Source organism: Athene noctua, chromosome 1 (assembly GCF_965140245.1).
Source record: "Athene noctua chromosome 1, bAthNoc1.hap1.1, whole genome shotgun sequence".
Taxonomy (NCBI): Eukaryota; Metazoa; Chordata; class Aves; order Strigiformes; family Strigidae; genus Athene; species Athene noctua.
The window spans coordinates 18,724,151-18,746,960 of record NC_134037.1 but is presented as its reverse complement, the minus strand read 5'-3'; the positions used below and the strand labels follow the sequence as shown (position 1 = coordinate 18,746,960).

The following is a 22,810-nucleotide window of genomic DNA, read 5'->3' as shown; positions in this document are numbered from 1 at the left end:
TGTTCTCTTTGCCATTTTTAAAAAGCTTTTAGCTCCATAATTGTAAAGAAAAAAAAATATTTTACTAAAACTGAAATTCATTGCTAAAATAATTGCTTTAAGTATGATCCAAAGCAAATTAAAATAATCTGGATTTCTGCTGTGGCATAAAATGTATCAGGTTATCTTCTCCAGGGCATATTGCCAAAGAGAGGCTTCCACAAATCTTTATTTACATCTGTTGGGTGTGGAGGTTGGTTTTCTTTTTAAAGTCTCCAATCCCCAAGTTTCAGATATGAATATATTGTTAACCCTTTCTAATTACAAGCTATAATTAATTATTTCTGTTTCCAAACCACTGGATACAGAATGTGTTTCTAAAGCCTACACAGCTCTCACAAAAACTACACACAACATAACCTATCTCTCATATCATCCTCCTCATCTGGTGCTAAGACTGGAAGTCTCTGACATCAGATCATTCTCTCAAAGCAGAATACCATGGCCTAAAGTTTAAGAAATGGAGTTATAGAATTATATATACACACAAGTAAACTGCACATGTAAATGCAAAGAGTAAAACTTACTGATTTTCTTTTCCCAAATTTAGGAAAATTAATACATACCAAGAAATATTAAGAAGCCTCTGCAACATGCTAATGTAGAGGCCAAATCTCTGGTTTGGAAGTCCAGAATTTATTTATACCCACTCTATGTGTGCACAGACACATGTGTGCACACAATCTGTGCATCATCCCACCTGCACTACAGCTTGATTAATTCCCCCTAGTTGAGCAATACTCTACAGTAGTCAGTATAAATAAGTTGTCTTTAACATCTTTATTGATGATCTTGATAAGGATGTGGAGTGTGTCATCAGTAAATTTGCAGATGACACCAAGTTAAGCAGGAGTGTCGATCTGCATGAGGATAGGGAGGCTCTGCAGAGAGACCTGGATAGATTGGATTGGTGGGACAACGTTAACGGGATGAACTTCAACAAGTCCAAGTGCCAGGTCCTGCACTTGGGCCACAACAACCCCCTGCACGGCTACAGGCTTGGGGAGGTGTGGCTGGAGAGCTGTCTGGAAGAGAAGGATCCGGGGGTTCTAATGGACAAGCAGCTGAACATGAGCCAGCAGTGTGCCCAGGTGGCCAAGAAAGCCAACGGCATCCTGGCTTGTGTCAGCAATAGTGTGACCAGCAGAAGTAGGGAGGTGACAGTCCCCCTGTACTGGGCACTGGTGAGGCCACACCTGGAATATTGTGTCCAGTTCTGGGCACCTCAATACGAGAGAGATATCGAGGTGCTGGAGCGAGTGCAGAGGAGGGCAATGAAGCTGGTGAAGGGTCTGGAGAATAAATCCTGTGAGGAGCGATTGAAGGAGCTGGGACTGTTTAGTTTGAAGACCACCGAGGAGAGACCTCATCACTCTATAGCTACCTGAAAGGACACTGTAGAGAGGTTGGTGCTGGTCTCTTCTCACAGGTAATTAGTGATAGAACACAAGGAAATGGCTTTAAAGTGCAAGAGGGGAGGTTTAGACTGGACATTGGGAAAAAAAATTTTCACAGGAAGACTGGTCAGACAGTGGAATAGGCTGCCCAGGGAGGTGGTGGAGTCCCCATCCCTGGATGTGTTCAAGGGTCGTTTAGATGAGATGTTGGGTGATATAGTGCAGGGGAGAACTTTGTAGAGTAGGGCTGATGGTTGGACTCGATGATCCCAAGGGTCTTTTCCAACCTGAATGATTCTGTGATTCTGTATACTTAAAGGTGAGCAAGCGCTTTGTTTACCATGCAGTAAAATGAAACTGGCACCTAATTTTAAGCCATCTTGGGAAGATAAGAGCCATTTAGTAAGCTAATTTTGAAGGAAAAAAAATTTTCACCAAACTAAATGCATACCCTTTACTAGTCCTACTGACACTCTGGCTTGTAACACTGTGAAAAGATCAAGATATTAAAACAGCAGTCACAGAAAATTGGTGTTTAAAGAAACAACGAAAAAACAAACCACCACATCCTCCCTGGAAAACATAAAAGACACATCCCCCTCAAAAAACCTCTCAAAGGCCAGCTTCTTTCCAGATGTTTTATACTATTAGGAGCATAATCAGTACTGCAGTTCCAGCCACTCTTCCTACAAAAAGTCAGATTATATTCAATATTCAAAAAGACACAGCAAGTTCTCTCAGGCAGTGAATATCTATGATAAATTTTCTTAGTCATCACACCTGTGCTGTGCCTCAATACTTCTCAAGCAAGTTTACAGAAAAATTGGTACAAGTTAAATAAACTGCACCTGCTCCATCCTTCCAAAACCACAGGCAGACAGTATGTTAGTTATCAGTTTGCAAATGGTAGATCTTGCAAAATTTGTGCACCGCATCAGAAAATTTAAGCTCATTTTTGTACATATGCAGCAGCTAAAACCCACAGAATTAGGTAATAAGGTTCTTCAAAACAAAACTTTCCTTCCCTGCAAACAAGAAATGAAAAATCTACAAGTTTCTTAAAAGTGATTTTAAGTGCAACTTACCATCCAAAACAAAAAAGTGCAAGATAAAGGCCCAAGAGGGTTGCAACAACATGTCTTATAAATGGGCTAGTTTTGCTTGAATGAAGGTATGTTCGAAACCAAATAGCCGCAAGCAAGGCAAACAGTTGGCACACTACAAAGTTGACCTGCATAAAAAAAGAAAAGAAAAAAGTTCTCACACACTTATGTATTAAAAATACACAGAAATATCCACACACTAGTAACAATTTGTAGAACATTTGGCTCTACCATGGCTCTTTACCACAGCATGTCAGACTCAAAGGGCTTCTCCTGAGAACCCCTCCCCTCCTAAAGCACAAAACAGTGCTCCCCTGAGCAGCCAAGAAGAAAATATACATCAAGCCTGTGAGGCAATCTGTGCACAAATTAAGGGGAAAAAAAAAAAAGTACATATTTTCCTGCAAATTTTCTGTATACCAAACCACTCTACCAACCACTGAATCATTTCTACTCTCTCAGTAATGTGAAGATCTGGATTGGGTTTTTATCTGTTTTTTAAGTGAGCATGACTTGGAAATAAATATCAGCTACACAAATCACTGGCAGATCACTTCAGTGGCCTTTGGAGAAACAGGGCTCAACAAAGGGCAATTCAGTGGTACATAATCAAATAAACAGTTTGGCTGCACACTGGATTTTCTTCTTGTACATTCAAGTAGGATAGTTTCAGAAATTCCTCCTCCCTTCAGGCTGTTTATTCTGGAAGATAGAAAATCTCTTGTATATTAAATAGTTAAAGACATTAGAGCACCGAAAACAAAAGTGGAATAAAAAAAGAAAACCAGTGAGTAAAAGAATCATTCTGACTGTGGCCTTAAAAAAAAAAATTAACAGCAAGGGCATGATAAAGAAATAATTTCCTCAAATACATCAACCACTACCAAAACTGGCTTAAGCCACAAAAAGCCAGATGAATCCTTTTTTTTAAAAAAAAGAACATTTCCCACTCCATGGATTTTCTTTCATAGAAAAGCAACTAACAGTTTTCTGTGTCTAATAGCAGCATCCCAAGACATCACAAATAACTTGGGGACCGCTGCTTCAGGTCATAATCATGTCAACACAAGAAATTTGCACACATTGTATTCTCCACTAGTCCTTAGCACAACAGCATTTTTGCTTGTTTGATGCCATTTAGCTGAAATACATACTTAATACCACAGGGTACAATGACAATACTATTCTTACTTTCATGACAGCAGGCCTAATATTGATGTTTGCAGCAACAGGGTGCACACCTCTAGTACTACTCAGCTAGTCCATTCCATCATTTTTCAGCCAAGCTTCAGGTGGTAACAGGTAAGGGTGAGAGTATGCAAACATGGTTATATTTAATGTAGAAACTAAGTAACACCAGCTACCTACAAAAGTCTCATCCTTGTAACGATTGCAAAGATTCCCCATTTGCAAATCCAAGGATAAGTCCTCTTTTTCCGAATCACTTAAAAATTTCTGTAATACCAAGTTACACAAGCATTAAGAGCCAGTAGGGAAAAGAGTCTCACAAGGCAGGACTGCTCTTTTTAAGAAGAGCAATTCCCTGAACTAAACAGTCATGTACACTTTGCCATCCATTCTCTTACTCCCACATTTTCATTATGCTTTTAACAGTATTTGAAAAATCCTAAATAAATGAGGAGATATTCTTTCAGGGCATAACTTGACCTGTTTTCTCTCCTTTATAAGTAATGATGCAAATGAAACAGAGCGAGATTTATAACTCGCGATGAGTCTGTGGATTTAATGGAAAAGCTTCATACAAAACAGTCAAGTTTAATGAACCACTGAAAAGGAAACAAACTGATAATGTTTTTTAAAAAAAGAGGGCAAGAAAGAAAAATTAAAGCCAAAGTAATTAACTGTTCATTCAGTATTGACATTTGGTTTGGATATTTATTACAGAAATTATGCTATGTATACCACAGAGCATGTTTCTGACCCAAGGAACTCACACCCTAGACAGACTGGAAGGTGGAGGGAGACAGGAGAAAATTAGGACAGGTACACAGTGAAGCTGAGGTGAAGAGACAGAGGGACAAAATGGACATAAATACCTGTCTGTAAGTGGACAAGTTAACGCTGCTGGTTTTACTGAATGACCAGACCTAACTGCTTTGGCTGCATTACAGATCATTTACCAATTGATGTCTCATGATGCTGCTCTTTTTCAGATCACCTCTCAGAGCAAGCTAGCAAGACTCAGGAAAGAAGAAAAGTCACCACCTGCCTCCTACTATTACCACGGCAAAGGGTAGAAGTGCTTGGCATCTCTGACCTGGATCATCATCTCTATAGGAGCAGACACAAGCAAAACAACAAACCTTGAATTTCACAATTCAGGATGAGCCTGCAGGTTTAGGAATGCAGACAATCCTCATACAAAACATGCATAAAGAATCCAAGAACGGTTCCCCCTCTTCACTCCCTACCTGCTGACTCCTTTCCTGGGCACTTGCTCTTGCTTTAGCTATTTACGCAAATGACTAAACCCATATCTTAAAAACAGTATCCCATTAACTAAAACAAAAAACAAACCAAACAAAAACAAAAGCCACAAATAAAAAGAAAAAAACCCCAAACCACCAAACACAAAACCAACCACAAGTCCCCCAAAAAACCTAGAACTTCCCCAATAAGAATAGTTTGAGAACAGCAATAACATGCAGGATATCATTCCTTTAGAACAATCCCACAAGCAAAACGTCCAGGGATGTTAATTCATGACATTGGTGTTTTGCACACACAACTAAATGACTCAAGCAACACAACTTTCTTTTGAAAGCCTTCCTCACAAGTGACTCCAAAACTACCAGTGGGTATTTTTACACTGTTCTGAACAGTTTTTTAAAAAAAAAAAAAGAAAATCAAAATGGATACATAAAAGATATCACCACAATGTTCACACACACCACCCTGTGTTCCTTCTCTACTCTTACCAATCCAATCCTTACACTTGCCTCACAGTGCACAGAAATGCAATTACCAGCACCAACTGTTTTGCAGACTTGTATCACATCAAATCCTCCTAAAGTTTTAAATACATATTCGTAAAAATCAAGCAACAGCAGTTAAAATTTGAAGGCCACTTCAGTTTAGCCTTTATACATACCTACTTCTGATAATATTCTTTCTGTTCCTTTATTCCATTTTCCTCAGCAGGATTTCTGATTATGGCAGCAAATGGACAGTTGCCCAGTTCTTGCCCTCATCCTACAACCCATTAAATACTTTCCATCTGCATTCTACACTGAATACAAAAACCTTACATTTCCCCATAGACATGTTTATGCAGATCTGTCTGTAACGTGGGGAAGACTACATAGAGTAAATGTAAACTCTGCAAGATCAGTATTTCTATTGCTGTTCTAATGGTGGGTGACTGGCACACAATGGTGAAAACCCGGAGGGTAAAATAAATGCCAACCAACTTTAGTTTCCCAATATCAGACACTCAGTGCCTAGTTTTTCAGTCCTTACTTCTAACAGAACTTTAGCTGAAGCTGTGGTTTGAAAATAAAACTTCAGCTTCTATTTTGAATATCCAGCATGACTATAAATCAGGCCCAAAGTATCTCAACATGCAAAGCAAAATTGAAAGTCATCACTACAACATGTTTTCCTTATATTCTTTCTCTAGGTCCCTAAAACTCTGGTTTGCTAGTGATTTGTATTCTGAATAAGGGAAGGAACTCATATGGAAGAGTTTGCGACCACTACTGGACTGTGTTACAGTCACCTAAGTAATCTTCATCTGACACTTTTTCTGACTTTGGATCATCTGCTATCACACTTGGTAAATATTTTGAATATCCGATTTCTTACATTTTAAAAAGAAATGGAAAACTAGCATTTCTACCAGAAAGTCAAAGCTTACCTGTTTGAGATTACCTGTAGATTTCAGTCCAAAGCACAAATTTCTACCACTTCCGCTATCAGAAATGCGTACTCACTGTCACACAGAGATACAGACAATACTACAGGGGGCAGAAAGAGAAACAGACTCCATGGGCTCCCAAATTCCATCCCATGCACTTCCAATTCCAGCAGCAAGACAACACATGCATCTACACAGCATTTTAGTTCAGATCAGGAGAGGGCTTCTGAAGCAAGCCTCTCAGTTGTATAGAAGAAAAGAGGTGGACAGGCTAGAGAAGGTCCAGAGGAGGCCCACAAAGATTATCAAAGGATTGGGAAGCCTGCCATATGAGGAAAGACTGAGAGAATTGGGTTTGTTCAGCCTTGAGAAAAAAAGGCTTAGGGGAGGCCTTATCACCATGTTCCAGTATTTTAAAGGGTGGCTACAAAGACTGTGAAGACTGTCTTTTTACAAGGAGTCACATGGAAAAGACAAGGGGTAATAGGTACAAGTTACTCCTGGGGACATTCCAACAGGTCACAGAAGGAAGATGTTTTCCAATGAGAACAATCAGCCATTGGAATAATCTCCCCAGGAAAATGGTGGATTCCCCAACACTGGACACTTTTAAGATTCAGCTGGACAGAGTGCTGGGACATCTTATCTAGACTGAGCTTTTGCCAAGAAAGGTTGAACCAGATAATCCTTGATGTCCCTTCCAACTTGATATTCTGATTCAGTTGTCCTCACTTCAGATGCTTTGGCATGCCTTGTACAGTGGTGTCTGAATACACAAACCTGACTTCTTTTAAGGTGAACTGAACTAAAAGATCTGCTCCAAAGGTAAGGGGACACTTAGCCCATTGACTGACCTAAGCGAAACCAGTATTTCCCAAGATTATGACAACATCAGTATCAGATCCTCAATGCCAACCACTTCGTTCCACAGAAAAAAAAAAAATCTTCCTCTACTGCACTACTTGGAAGTAAACAAAGACAAAATTTAACACGCATCCTTTTCCTAATCTCATCTCCCATCTTTACCCACATTAACCAGTGTGGAGCTGACATACAGCTCCACCATATCCACACACTGAGATACATGAAAAACTGAAGATACAGAACTTGCCTTGAAATAGAGCACAAAAATTATCTGGCTTCCTAGAAGACAAACAGAACAGCCATTCAGATAGCAAGCAAGCAGGAACAAGAACAGAGCTGGACAACACCACCTTGAAAGCTTCCACAAAAACAAGCGGCTTAACCAAGCAGTTATGTTGGCAGATGTTATATACAGTAATTTCAACGTCTGGAAGTGGTATACTTGTGTACCTTTTGAAAACTTAGGTTGAGATCTTTTAACACTGTATGGGCAAAATACAACTTTTAAACACCTCATGACTTGGTCAGATGTGAGCAGAACACCCACAAAGAGTAAAAATGACACATTCCTGAAAGCTACATAATTCATTCCTCAAACCAAATTGTAACATGCCTCCCCGAAGTCATAAAACCTGTTCTAATAAGCAGCTCCAGTTTTATAGAAGAAATAAAAAAAACAATCCACTTAAAGCTGAGACTTCCTAGGGGAAGAAAATTCAGATGCAGATGCACGGACCAGCAAGTTTTACCCAGAACGGTTACAATTTAGCACATGTATAAGAAAACAAACACAAAATTTTTTACCTCCTCAGGTACAGATCAGATCAACAGCTCACCTTATGACCATAACACCTCAAACTCCCATATAGAGAGCAATGTGTAATGGAAAGTTAAGTGAACATAAGAATAAAAAAACCTTACAATGACAATACAAATTATCAGCACTGGTTATTCAGCAATGATTAATGTAGCTGTGTGTTAAATAACACTTAGACATACTAAGCTATTACAAAACCTGCTGTAAGTACTCTAGCAATTTAAACATTAAATCCACTGTTTTGGTGCAAGACAGGTCATACAGTCAGTGGAGTTTACAGGCACACTCTGTGCCAAGCATAACTGTAAAACATGAGCACAAATCCACAGTTTTAATGGATTTGCATTTTATGTAGCTACTCCAAACTTTATATCATTAACTGCATTAAGCTATCTACATACCAAATTTTCCATTTGCATGACCTGTGCAAAAGTCAATAGAAATTTTATAAAAAGCTTTTAAAGGCATTTATTCTAGTCTTTTAAAAATGTAGATGTAATTTATGCCATGCATTTGTAAAAACTAAGTTATTTCTTAGGAAAAAAGGGATCAGTTCTTCACATAAAGTGAAATAAAAGGAGAAAAAGGTCACTGCTACAAGGATTTTCATCATCAAGAGGAAGTTTTGGCAAAGCATTTGATTTGAATGGCTAGAAATCCCCAACCTTCCAACATAGGCAGCATCTTTAATAAACCATCAAAGAATTTTTTTAAGTCCATGTTAAAAAGAAATATAGAAGAAAAGCTTATTTCTCCTATGAAACTGATTTTTAATATGTGCAATTTTTATCCACTAATTCAGATCTTTGGCTAAGCTTCCCCTTCATATCAGCTATACTTTAGTATCAAAAGCCAGTCATTGCAGCCAAGCCCTCCAGAGTCCTGCTACTTCACAGCAGAGAAGGTATTTGCCTCATTCAGAAGAGCAGCCAAAGCAGCAAGGGAATATAGATAATTCCTAACTGGATGGCACAAATTAATCATACAGGCCCACACAGCCTACAATCCACTGAAAAGTAGCAATATGATTGTATAAAGTTTTGCTCAGTAGCTCTAGCAAGGCACTGAGAGGCACTCAAAAGAACAACATGGACTACAAAAGTACCTCATGAGAGAAACAGTAGTCTAGCAGGTAGAGCACCAAATAAGATTCAGGAATATTGCATTTTACTCTCTCTTCTGCTAGAGACCCCAGAAACTCTTTGGAAGTTACCTTGTCTTTGTGCTTCTTTATTTTCTCATTTTTAACAAATGTTCTCCAGTCAGAAGGAAAAAACATATTCAAACCTGTAAACTGCAAGGAATGCCTGCGGCCTCAATAACACACTGGAATAATTAAAGCTGATGTGGGGGTTTTGTCTGGTTGATTTGCTTGGTTTTGTGGGGTTTTTTTTGAAGCTGTTCTTGAAAAAAAAAAAAAAGTGGCAGTTTAGTTCTTATTGCTGATGAAATAGGCCTTGGAAAAAGATTACACGAATATAAGCAGAAGCACTGAAGACAACCTGATCACGCACAGAGCCTAAATCAACAGCTGTAAGACGCAAGATGCTTCATAGGTAACAGTCAAGAACCCATAGAGACAACAATTCTGCAGCCAGAGATTTAGGGGTTTTTCCTCCCCATTTTACCCGACAGTGGTATGTTTCTTCCATGGAATTCAGTTGTTCTGAGCTGCAAGACACCAGCATTACTTCTCTCCCGATCTATAGCCATTTTTGGTCCCCCACCCCACCACAGAAACAAAGTTATTGTACACACTTCCTGCTTTGTCTGACAGGGCTAGTGAGTGACTCCCACATTTAGCCCTACTTTTCAACAACTATAGTTATAAGAAAGAAAAGACATTTAAAAAAACCCAAAACATTTTAGAATATGAACCACAAAAACACTTTGTAAAGAACTCTTGCAAGAGCTAGGAGATCAAGACAGAAGAGCACACATTTTCTTTAATGAAAAGCTGAGGCTTTGATTTTATTTTCTAAATCTATAGGGCTATTTTAGCAGTAACCTTTTAAACACAGACCCCTCCAATCATCATATCTGTTGACACATACTTGTCAAAAATTTCCAAACCTTATCACAATTAATGAAGCCTTGGGTTGTGCTTCTTTCTCAAACATCAGTATTTTCTTGTTCTTGATGCCAGTTAGGTCAAAACTATTTCCTTTTTCCAGCAAAACAATCAGTTGAGGAATTAAAAACATCTACAGATGTTCACAAAAAGCTGCTTTTAACACAGGAGAGCTGATGCTTCTCCACAGCAACCAGACAGCAGTACAGATGGATCATCTCTGTCCAATTTCTAATCTTCATCCAGTATAAAAGAAAAGGAACAAACAGCTTGTACAATTATGCAATAACTGCCTACTGCCAAACCACTAAGAACCAAAGAGTAAGAATAACTATTATTTGAAACTAGAGATCAATTTTTCAACTATTTCCTGAAAATTGCTTTACTGATATTAAGGAAAAAAAATAATCCACAGTAAAGCTAAAAAAAGGCAACTCCATAATGAATCAAAATAAAAGTGTTTGGTAATCTTCTTCAATTTATTGGGAAGTGTCAGAAAGAGCAGTCTGTAGACACTGGCAGAGGTATCTGATAAAGCTGAAGGATACCAGAGAGTAATTCAGAGAACATTTCTTCTCTAACTGATAGGAAGAAATAGGTATTCCTCTTCCAACACAAAGATCATAAATCTTGTGGCAATGTTTTCAAATGCATTTTTGACCCAAACAATAACCAGCGTCTTACATGATGAAAATGTAATCAATTAACACTCTCACCCTGAAGTCTCAAGCTCACTTCATGAGTGAAATATGAAGAAAAGAATAAGCAGCACTGGTTGTGAAGGCAGCGTGTTCTTTACAGCAAAGGCTGTGTTACTGCACGTTTATGCAGTACCCAGTGAGAAGGGACACTGGTTTACAGAAGAGAGTTGCAAGCACAGCCCCTCTAATAGCAGCCACTTCCTTGAAGCACATACTCTAACCATTTGTTTTTGTCAACTTTAACAACACTGGCAAAAGCTTTTTAATGTTGCACGAATATACTTCATCTTCATATAAATTCATTGGTAGTTGTAAAGACCTATTAATCTGAATGCTTTCTTTTCGAGCTGATTTCAGTACAACACATCAAAGGCAGTCATGACATACGTTAATCATAGTATTTCTATTTCTAGTATTAACTCCCAATTTCTAGTTTGTAATCCTTAAGTATGCTGGACAGAGTGAAGAACATCATGAAGAACATGTAGTAATCTGGTTTGTGCAATAAATGAGCATCAAATCCAAAAAGATTTTTCAAACAGGGCTTACTAAATCATTACCCAGAATTACTCAGAGAAAAACTGTATGACTAAAGATGTAAAATGAAACAGCGTTGTACACATTTTATAGTGAAAATAACCAAAACTAATTCATTAAGGATAAGAAGATGTCAGCTGAAGGGCATTCTCTCTGATGGGCTCTTAAGGATTCAGCATTATAGATACCAAGCTGTCACATATAACAGCTATTTATTCACCAGAATAGCCAAAATCTAAGAAGCGGGTTTGGTTCAAAGGTGAAGCTGGACTAAGAATGCTGGTTTGGGGTTTCTCCTTGTGTGTTTTCTTTTGTTTTCTTCTATCTTCAGAAACAATAAGGACATTTGCTTCTGTTGAGCAAAAACTGGTTTGTCCAGTTAAGGGTGACAGAACTCAGACTACCACGGAAAAAGTGTTTACAACAACAAAATAAAACAGTCAGGCATTATGTTGGCAAAACACAGTTCCAAACAAAGACCAACTCAGCTACTGCATTTTCAGAAGTGTGTCTTTTTAATCACACACTCTCCGTGCACACACATATAGCAATTAACCTCAAAATCTCTATTCTTTGTCACCAGTATCAGCAGTACACAGGATATTCAAATGTTTATTTGAACTGCTCAAAGAACCACTACAGTGCCGGTAATTTTGTTAAAACTTTAAAAGTTACTTGCTTTCCTGACCATTTAAAAATAAACCAAAATAACTAACATCTATGGAGGTATCCTTCTCAAATGCAACCAGAAACATGACACTTCTCCATTGAGATCTACCTCAGTATTATTGTATCCTGCTGGTATGTGAGAAACTGAAATCGATCATCAAATAAGCAACAAAACATACAAAGTAACACTCTTCAGCCATATAGACTGCAGAAATCTAGTAACAGCAGTAGTCATTTTGGTTTACTCGACAATTAAGTGCTCCCCATCTTTAAAATCGTCAGCTTCTCAGTCTTCTCCATGGGAAAGAAAAAAAAAAAAGAAATACGACTTTACCACACTCTCCCCTGAATGAACTACTGTTCAACTCCGACAGCTTCTATTCCTCCATGTCTATTATCCTCCTGCTCTTCCCAATTCAGGAATCATCTCCATGAAATCAGCCACCTACAAAGACTCTGAACACCACAATGACAGTCCTGTAAACATCTGCAATACACAGCAACCTGCAGAAGTAACAGGCACTACTTCAAGCTGTTACAGCATTTCAAATTAATTCCATCTCTTTTTATAATATTTTAGTAACACTTATAACTATGCTTCCATGTTAAAATATTTTATATAACTTCTTATATTCAATCCCATTCTGATAACAATTTCTTAATATATTCTAAGGCTAGACTGTCTACAGATCCGGTAGCCATCACTGGGCTTCTAATAAATTCCTGCAGATTCACGGTGGCCTCAACTTCTTTCTAGCTTTTCCACCATGAAGAATAAAACCTCATTCATTACAGCCTGGACTGTCAGTCCACTTTGAGTGACATGCTTAGTCTTCACTGAATTACCTTTATATATATATATATATATATATATATATGAATGATTGACAGAAAGCAGTACAATCTAGGGTATTACTCAGCCAGTCAGAAAGCAGCAGGTCAGAAAGATTAAGAATGCTCTATACAGGTAGAATTACCAGTATTGAATACACCACTGTAGTTATACAACCAGTCCGCTCACAAGCTGTGTTTCAGAATAAGAGTACTTCCTTCTTCTTAGGCCACTTTAACTACAAGTAAAAGGAAACACCAAAATCCCAGCAACAGCAAATTATACCATTACAGCCAAACCAAAATAGCTTCTTCACCTTTGGATAAATTATTCCAGAATAAAAGGCAGAGCTACGGATGTTTTCCTTTGCAAAAGATGGCTTAGTGGCTGAAAACATCACTTAAAACAGTCAGGCACAACCAGCATTTATCTAAATTTGCAGACAAATTGAAATTGCCAAACAGCTCAGTTCACTTGAAACAGTGCTAAAAGACTAATAATGATAACTAATGTTGAATTTAAAGTACTTTCCAAAGGAAAGAAGAAAAATTAAATATCCATACTGAAGAACTGTATTAACATTCTTTATAAAATAAATACTGTAAGCAAACAAGTTTTCACCTGGATATATGTATTTTTTCACACCCTCCAGGAAAAAAATAAAATCTCAGTCTAGACTCCCTCATTCAAAGGCTTGGAAAACAAGAAAAAAAACAACCACCTGGGTAACTGTTAGTCAGGCAAAGTGCATGTTAGTCAGAATAATAAATGTGAAGAAGACATGCCGTAATCAAGGCTGCAAAGGATATATCACAGCACTTCATTAGGTCAACACAGGAGCAGGTAAACAGGAGTTAAAGTCAACAAATATCAGGGCTAATGAATGATAAAGATGACACATTTATTTCGGTTTTATCAGCTTTCAGAACTCTTGTTTTAAGTCAGCACTGTACCCAAGAAAAAGCCCACAAAGGGAAAATATCTACATAGCTGTGGTACAATAGATTTACAGCAGTAACACTTCAAAAACAAACAGAAAGCAACACAGTGGTAACCATGTACTCAGTAAGTGACTCTTGTCATCTTCCTTATGCCTTACTGTTTTTTCATTATTAGCCAGTTCTCCAGTCAGTCCAGTATTTCTTTTCAACATCCCAGAACTGCAGTATTTCTGCAGCAATTTCTGAATCACACTTTGAATTAGAAAGGGCTTGTACTGTGGTGAACGTAGATCAGTAAGTGTTCACACACCCACTATATTAATTGCCTAAGGATGGGAAAAACAATTTGACAAAACAAAACAGGTGACTATAGTCTGTTCACATAAAGACTATTTTAGATGTTTACTGTGGAAACCTTGGGTCGTAATTACATTTGCGTTTTTCCACTGCTTCACAAAAACCTGGAGAAAACATAACCAATATGAAAGTGTGCAAGACTATCAGAATGAAAATTCACCGCTGCCATCCTAAATTTTAAAGAATAAAAGTAACTATACTTTACATCCTCACAACAATATTCATGAACTTGAATTAAATAGAGGCATTTCTTTCTTGCACTGAATCTTTCTACCACTTAATAAATGTCTTATCCTTTTCAACATGGTAACCACGTTGGCCTTCTTTTCTTGTCCATGTCTATTTATTACAGCTTCCACTCCTTCCTTCAAGGCAGTCATTTTCTCTTGTCAATTTTTTCTTTTATCCCAACAGTTTCATCCTTCTATACATATTTTTCATTCCAGAATATTTTCAATGAACAATACATAAAGAGTTAAGTCAACATCTAAACACTGTACTAAAATCTGGGAAAGGTGTCACTGCAGGAAGACTAGGACCCTTCTGATTACATATTCTCTCCCTTCTACTAGTTCAAAGAGAAGTTAAGAAACCATTAAAAAAACCTTTGCTTAGTGAATCCAAACAATTCAAAACATCCAGTCATTGAGAACAGCACATACAAAATGAAGAATGGGACTTCTTTTCCAGCTTCTTCTCACCCACTACAGTCTCCATCTCCATGCTTTGCTATTCACCCTTCGTTCTTCTGACTGCTGCTAGCAACAGATAAGGAAAGCACAAGGCAAAGTAGGGGCACAATTTTCTTGCCCTACCACTCCCTTATCTTCAGTGTTTGGATTTTACACACCCGTGAATGCTACTTTTACTCCTGTTATGCCAAAGTTCCCTGGGTCACATCAGAAAAGTCAGTAACATGCTGCTCTTTCACAGCTGCACACAAGGGTCTAAGAATCAAGGGTGAAAGATAATAAAACTTGTGACACTCTTCACTATTCTCTTTTATAGCTTCATAATGCTTAAGACAAATATTAAGCCATCTGAATTCTGGAGAGCTATACAAGCCAAAATTTTATATTTCCCCTCCACGTTTAGACAAAAAGGTTTTTATCAGACTAAGACATTTCAGTCCTCAGGAGGCTATGTTAGGTTGCCTTGGCAGAAAACAAGGGAAGCTAAGACATTACTAGTGCTCAAAACCTTGTGAAATAAGAGATCTAACCAGGAGACACATTCAGATATTCCCTGCAGGCAAATCAGGCACATACAGCTTCTCAGGAAAGTGATTCCCTACACCACTTCCAAGCCCGGCCTTTTACCTAAACTCCAGCTGTGGCTCATCTCCAAAGCACCAAAACAAAGTAAAAAAATTTGCAGATACCCCTTGACAATCACGTGCATGGTAGAAATAAACACTTCATATATATATATATATATATATACACACATACACACGAGGAAAAAAAAAAATCTTTCCCACTCTCCTTAAAGGCAACAAGGTGAAACACAAAGGCTCAACATCTATCAATGGCAATTGCTTTTATGTGGAATTGGGTGCATTAAGGACATGTTGAAAGCAACTTGGATAACGGTCTACACAAGGATGTGTACACAGAAAATTATGCAAAGGTATAGATGCAGCAGAATGGCCTGTGATCGCTAAATTAAGGATATTCATATAGTTTATACAGTTCACGTTTAGGAGGATTTGGATTTTTATGCCTATTCTTATTAAAAAAGGTCAGTTTGGATTTTTTGAAGGTCAATGGCACTGATGTAGAAAATTCTATTCTACACAAATGCGCAAATTTATTCAAATAAAAGCTAAAATTAGACTGCAAAAAAACCCAAAAAAGTGTGGAAAAAGCAAGGATTTTTTTTACTTTTGTTGAGAAAACACTGTTTATCTTTACATCCTGGATTTTAAGTGAAGTGCATAATCATAAGCATGACATTCTATTCAGTCCACACATCTTCACACAGCTATACTGTTAGCAGCTGGAGCTATACTCTCATCTGGAAGATAATCACAGAAGTTAGCTTAGTTCCTCCAGTTGTTCAGACTGTACTTCAGGATCTCAAGATCAATCTCTTAACCCATGCAAAAAGTTGACAGTCACATATTGTCATAGTCAATCTCCTATCTACTCTGCTCAGCTATTCCTCTGCTACAGTTATCTGTTCCTACGACAAACAAATGGCAGTAATAACCCATATAAATTTTGCCCATTTTCAGATTAAAAATTTGCTCCCTCTGGTGGGAGCAGTGAAAGCAAAGATTATTCTCTTAATTCACTTGACTGTATAGACCTAAAGCCAAGAAGAAAGCTTTGCTCTCCCAGAGTCATACTTGTCTCAAAGCAAATCTAAATATCTCCACTTTAATGACAGGTAATCTGACATGTCATCAAGAGAAGCCATTTGTCAACAATCAGCAAGATAGCTCCAGAACCAAGGTCCAATGCGCTATTTGTCAGGCTTCACCACAGAGAAAGATGAACTCAGCAGAGACAAATATGACATGAGTACAATCAAGAGAAACAGAAGGCTAGGTGAGAGATCTAACTATAATAAAATAATTCAAGTTGCAGACTCAATGCCTTAGGTAACACATGATTTTCTAGCAGCCAAGTTTTTATGATAATCCTTCCCATACTTTTCTTTAGTTACATCCTTCCCACCCCAACAGATACTTTTACTCCCTCTCTCCCCTAACAAGGCAGAAGGAATACTGCAGTACATGAACACTCATTCGCTCATTAACTTTAAGGACCCAAAGTGACAGTTGTCAATAGGATGCTTCCTTTGCTGAGTAGCAAACTCAGGTTCTCCAAGAATAGAAAAGATACAGTTCTTATGAGGATTTTCACCCCCCAAGAAGTGATTTTTTTTCGCCTATAACAAAATACAAAAGAAAGGTGTGCAAGTCTGCCTTCTCAAACCTACAGAGATAATCATAGGTTCTTGTTCAGACCAGGCATCTTCTCTTGCACCAAACAACTGAAAATAGCAATAGAAAAATTGGAACAAGAAGCCTATCAAAGCCACATTAACTTTTCCAAATAGCCATTTCCATTAACGGTGCGAAACAAAATAAGAGCAAAAGGAAGGGTCAACACGGTGACAAATTATCACATAATACCTTGGGGGATACACACAGAAGTGGAAAACATGTTCTTCTCCATTCCTATAGCTAACTAGTACTCTAGCGCCAAGAAGAAAGGTCTAGGAAACTGTTAAAGCAACAAAGCTTTTCTCTTGTAACACAGTTGGGCACATAGAGGAGACCGTCTTACAAGTGTGTCAAATGGCTCTGGTGGAGCTGTCATCCTCCACCTTTTACACTGACCTCCAACTAGCACATAACCAACACCATTCTCAAATCTGTGTTTCTGGTTCTGCCAAGCATTAAGTCAATCTCTCACACTCAGTCCACACACAGATGTGGATCTGACGCATTAGTTCAATCTTTGCAATAGCAGCTTCACCTTTAACTGAAATTTCTGCTTCATTCACTGCCAAATAGGCAAAGTTCTTTGGTCCATTTGTTTGAACACCCAGACAGTAGAGTAACATTGACACATGCTCCCTGGATTTGTCCTCCTCCAGAAGCTTTTACCTTCACTGAAACTTTGTAGCAGGATAATTAGACAGTAATGGCTTAAAGGTAAATCACAATCACAACATTTTGGATGTGAAGGTTAGTATCTACTTGTCAAAACTGAAACACTGAAGTGGAGAAACAAAACCCATTCATTTCCATCAGATTTGAATGTTGGTATTATTCTGCAGTGCCAGAATAGTATCAATTCCATTGCCATTCCAAGTACCTGCTGTATTGGTATGACTGTAGCCACTGTACAGATTGGGATCAAGTAGTAGAAACAACCTACTAATCGGAAAACCTTTATTCTTTTAGTTTTTTTTCAAAGTGCTGCTACATTTTCATACCAAGTATGCAAATAGTATCACCAAATGTCATGCATAATCTTTGAGCACACGCACCAGAGTATCAGCACTTTTTCTTCTCTGTCTCATTCTTTTACTACCTTTGATTACACTGAATACATTTCACATTCTTTCTGTATTACAAACAATATCAAGATAGACTCAAACTGAGATGTTACAAAAATCTAACTTTGCCTTTTTTTTTAGATCAGTTATAGATGCATCCTCCTCAGTGCACCATAATTTTGTAACTCTTCAATTCACACTCCTGTCAATCAGCGCTCTTCATACACAACTGGACCTATATTATGTACAGTCCATTGATGTCTAAAAACAAAGTATGTATGATTTTTAGCTGCTTATGACAAATCTTTTAAACGATGTGTTTAGTCACCCTCCATTGTGATTATCCCCAAAAGCTTCAACAGAGCTCAAACAGTATTTTGTAAAAACATCTTGACTTCGCAGGAGCACCTGTTGAAAAACACTCAATACAGGGAAGTTTTCCAGGCTTTGATAGAAGCAACTTTATTATCATCAGAATGCCACATCCACAGCATTTTAAAAAAATTTGTGGAACCTGCACTACATCATGAAACAATTAAATTTATGACTACTGTTATTATTAATTATATGATGCCAGCATGATGCCATAAAAAGAGGGTCATCTCTTACTTGTTTTACAGTACCCCAAAGAAGCTACACAATTTACGGAAATAAATACACAGCACCTGCCAAGAGCAGCTCACAGCCTGCACGTACAAGGCACCGAGCCATGTGTTGCCCTTAATCCCGGATGCAGGTATCATTCACAGCAAGTTGTGAGCATTATCTATTCCATCACAGCAAGCTCAATTTCAACTTGCCCACTAGAAAACTGTCAGTTTTCTAGAAGATACTTTTTTATGTGTGTTCTTAACCTAAGGTTCCATTCAAACAAATGGTTGGGATTTGGGGAAGAAAAAAGAAAGAGCCTGTAGTCACTTCCAAAACTCTTCCACTAGACGTGCTCCTTCTTCTGTGTTTCATTTCCAGTTACTTTTCTCACTTATTAGGTGTCTTTTGTAAAGCCAAACCATCAAAATCTCCTCTACATAAGCACACGCTGTTTTCCTTGACATGCTTCACTCATTCATACGTTAAGGTAGATTTATTTTTTTTTAAATAATTCCTCACATGAGATTTCCTGGTGTAAAAAAATTTACAAAAGTCACTTACGTATTCATACGCACATAAATATTCTGTAGATTTAGGCGGTCTAGACCGCTTCCCCCATAAGCAAACATTCTTGTACAACTTCAGTCATTAAACTCCGCAAACCTCAGTTTCCCAACCTGATTTTGTAATCTTCTGATGTTTTGTGCAGAAGACAGGATTAACAACCTTCAGGAATTTTTATACCGCCCAGACAAAAGATACCACAGAAACGCTCTGCCCACAGAGCGCACAGGGATCCCCGGCAGCCCCGGGCGCAGCGCGCATTATCCCTGAACGCCGCATTTAAAAACCACCGGCAGGCGCACCCAGGCGCGGCAGCCGCCGCTGCTGCCCGACTTGCGCGCCGCTGCGCGGGTACCGGCCCCGTTCCCGGCGGCGGAGGGCCCAAGGCGATGCCCCCGGCCCGCCCGGCGGCGGGCGCGGCCCCGCGGCCTGACCCCGGCACGCCCGAGGGCGCGCACCGGCGGCGCGAGCCGAGCGGGGCCGTGCGCGGGATGCGGCCGCGCTGCGGGACCGGCCGGCGGCGGGCGCGCACCTGCACGCGGAGCGCGGCCACAGCTCCCCGCCCCGGCGCCCCCCCGCGGGCCGCGCCCGCGCCCCCCCCCCCATCCGCCCTCACCCGTGGCGGCGTGAGGGGAGCCGCCGCCCCGCCGGGCGCTGCCCACCCCCCCCCGGCCCCCCGCCCGGCGGAGGCGGGAGGATGGAGGGGCCGCGGGGGGATGGGGCGGGGCGGGACTGCGCGGAGCGGGGGGCACTCGCCCGGCGCGGCGCCGCCCCTCCCCGGTGAGCCCTCGGGAGGCAGCGGCGGGGCAGGCGCCTCCCCATCCTCACCTGGTCGACGGGCAGCCGCACGGCGTTGCTGAGCGGCTGCAGCAGCGTGGAGCCCGTGGTGCTGGTGGCCATGGCGAGGGCGCCTCCTCCTGCGCCGGGAGAGCGGGCGACGAGGCCGGGGAACCGCTCCCCTCCCGGGCTCCCGCGGCGGCGGCAACAACGGCGGCGGCAGCGCGAAGAGCCCCAGCCCCGCACGGCGCCGTGACAACAAGGGGCCGGCGCGGCCCCGCCGCTGACTGACAGCGCCAGCGGCCAACCCGCGCGCGGCGCCGCCGCGGAGCGACAGGCGGGCTCGCCCAATCCCCGCCCCTCGGCGAGGTGGGCGGGACGAGGCGGCTCCCCTCCGGCGGCCGCGGGCAGGCTCGGGGGGTGGGAGGGGGAAGATGGTGCCCGGGAGGGCGGCGGTCGGCGAGGTGAATCGCGGGGCGGGGGGCGGCCCAGCGGCGGGGCGAGGAGAAGGCGGTCCCGCGGCGGCCGCTCCGCGCTGAGGGCGGGATGAAGCTGCGCGCAGCGCGCAGGTACCGCGCAAGGCCCGGCGAGGCCTCGCCCTGCACCAGAAGGGGCTGCGCGGAGCAGGGGCCCGGCCGCGCCGCGCCCCTCCCCTCCGCGGCGTGCGGAGCTCCGACCTCGCCGAAGGCGCGGGGGAGGCACGGATGGGGACACCTGAGGGGAGAGGGCACCGTCCTGCGCGGGGTCGGGGAGCGGGGACAGCCGGGCCCCCAGGGAGCGGGGGGTGGCGGGGCAGGCGGCGGTCGGCCCGGGTGGCAGCTGCGGAGGTGTCCCACTGTCGCTGCGGGTAGCGCAAACCCCTGCGGGCGCAGGCGGGTGTTGAGGTAACGGAGAGATCAGCCCCCGCTGCGCTCCTGACCATCTCCCCTTCGGCCGGAGGACGCGGGGGCAGCTCGGCGCTCGGTAGCCGCGTACGCAGCGGCGGAGGAGCGGTGGACACGCACAGGGTGCGAGGGGGGCCTGGCACCCTGAAGGAGTCGCAAAAAATGGGTAAAAACCCCTGATCCTACAGCCACTCGTTGACTTAAGGAAGTCTGTCTGTCATGGCTATAAGCCGTAGGTTTTGGTTTATTAAGGACCTGTTTCTTAAATACAGAAACCTGAAAGGGTACAAGCGTGATCACTTTTTCAGTAGGTTCAGCCTAGGAGTGCAGTTTCCTTAAAGCAAGAAATGATGTGGTTATGCCAACAGGAATGAATTGCTACACAGCTCAACTCTTCCACCTGTCCAGTCAACACTACCCAGCGTGAAAGAGTGAAGTCTTGAGTGAAGGCTCCACGTTGGAAAGTGCAGCAAACTCTTGCCGGAAGATCTTGTGCAGCAGGCTACATATTAAACGTTCTGTTTTAGTGCCCTGTCTGCGTCTTAGGTCTGAGTTTTCTGTAGAGTTTTTTCTTCAGAAATAACTGTAACCTTAATGGTTCTAAATGCTGTGGTGAAGGAGGCTCCAAAGGAGTATACTGCTCTTATCCATAAAACTCTTGAGAGCCCTGGGTTTCTTGAGAGAAAACTGCAGGTTATTCCTTGCACTCTGTAAGTTTTATTTTTTATAATTGCTGTATTATTAATATCTCTAAACCATGCTGTGATCAGTAATTTACCCTCAATACAAAAATTTTACCATTTTTAAGTATGTGAGAGATTAAATGCCTTGTCCAGTATCATGCTAACAGTCTGAACCTTGTCTGGAGTACTGGCAAGGCATAGTGATTTACATAGGCATTTAAGTTCATGGTTAATGCTAATTGGTAGTAGCAGGAAAATGGAGGTAAGTGTAATTATCTGAAAACATCCGTTGTTTTTCTTACTGAATTGCAGACCACACTCTGTACTTACGTTTTAGCTTGTGGTAAGATTTTTTGTCTGCCTTTAAAGAGGCTGGTTAATAGGTACAAATAAGTGGTTTTAATTAGATTTCTTCACTGCATGACAGGCAATTACAATTGTGGTAGCATCTGCAGCTTCAGAAGTAATAGCATGATGTTTCTGTAGTAAAGCAAAAAGAGCTGCTTTCAGAAAGGTGGGGAAAAGAAACCTTTTCCCAATGAATTCTGAATCAGTCCCTTAAACCTAAACCTACAACTTATACATATGTGTGAATAGCTTCATAGGAGTGCAGTGCCACTAGGCTCAGTACAGCCCCTGCATTATACTATCCATATGCCTATATGGATATAAAGACTAAGCTCATCTTACCTGACTTAGTAAGGAGACATATACCTATGCACAAATATTTGGAAATCTTAACCTAAACATTCTCAAATGAAGCCACAAAGGAGCTGCTTGAGAAAAGGCTGATAGTTAATTCTGAATCATAGTCTAGTCACAAGAAGTGATTCTGGTGCATCTATATAAATCCATGGAGGTGGCGTTACTGAGACTTTCATGAAATATTCGCAGCACATAACTGACCTAATGAACGAACTTCTTACTTTCAATAAACAAAATGCCTGAGAACAAGCTCATGGTATCACAGCATAAATGTCAGTTGGTTTTAAAACACAGACCTTAATTTTCTGGTAATTATTATTTTTTTCAGTGTGCTTGCAATGCTCAGAAAGTACAAAAATACGCTTCCTTGCATGACTCCTAGGATCC

The 22,810-nt window shown here is 41.0% G+C and overlaps 1 protein-coding gene across 3 annotated transcripts in view; it reads right to left on the bottom strand.

Moving 5' to 3' along the window:
* The window catches only part of MBOAT2 (membrane bound glycerophospholipid O-acyltransferase 2), a 98,552-nt gene extending 78,058 nt beyond the window's left edge, over window positions 1-20,494 (bottom strand). For all 3 annotated transcript variants that reach the window (XM_074895671.1, XM_074895672.1, XM_074895674.1), the window contains exons 1-2: window positions 20,203-20,494; window positions 2,522-2,667 (exon numbers count right to left, since the gene is read on the bottom strand). In XM_074895671.1, coding sequence (XP_074751772.1) covers window positions 2,522-2,667; window positions 20,203-20,274 — 218 coding nt within the window. In that variant the 5' untranslated portion in view covers window positions 20,275-20,494. The remainder of the gene's footprint in view (window positions 1-2,521; window positions 2,668-20,202) is intronic.
* Window positions 20,495-22,810: the final 2,316 nt, after the last annotated feature.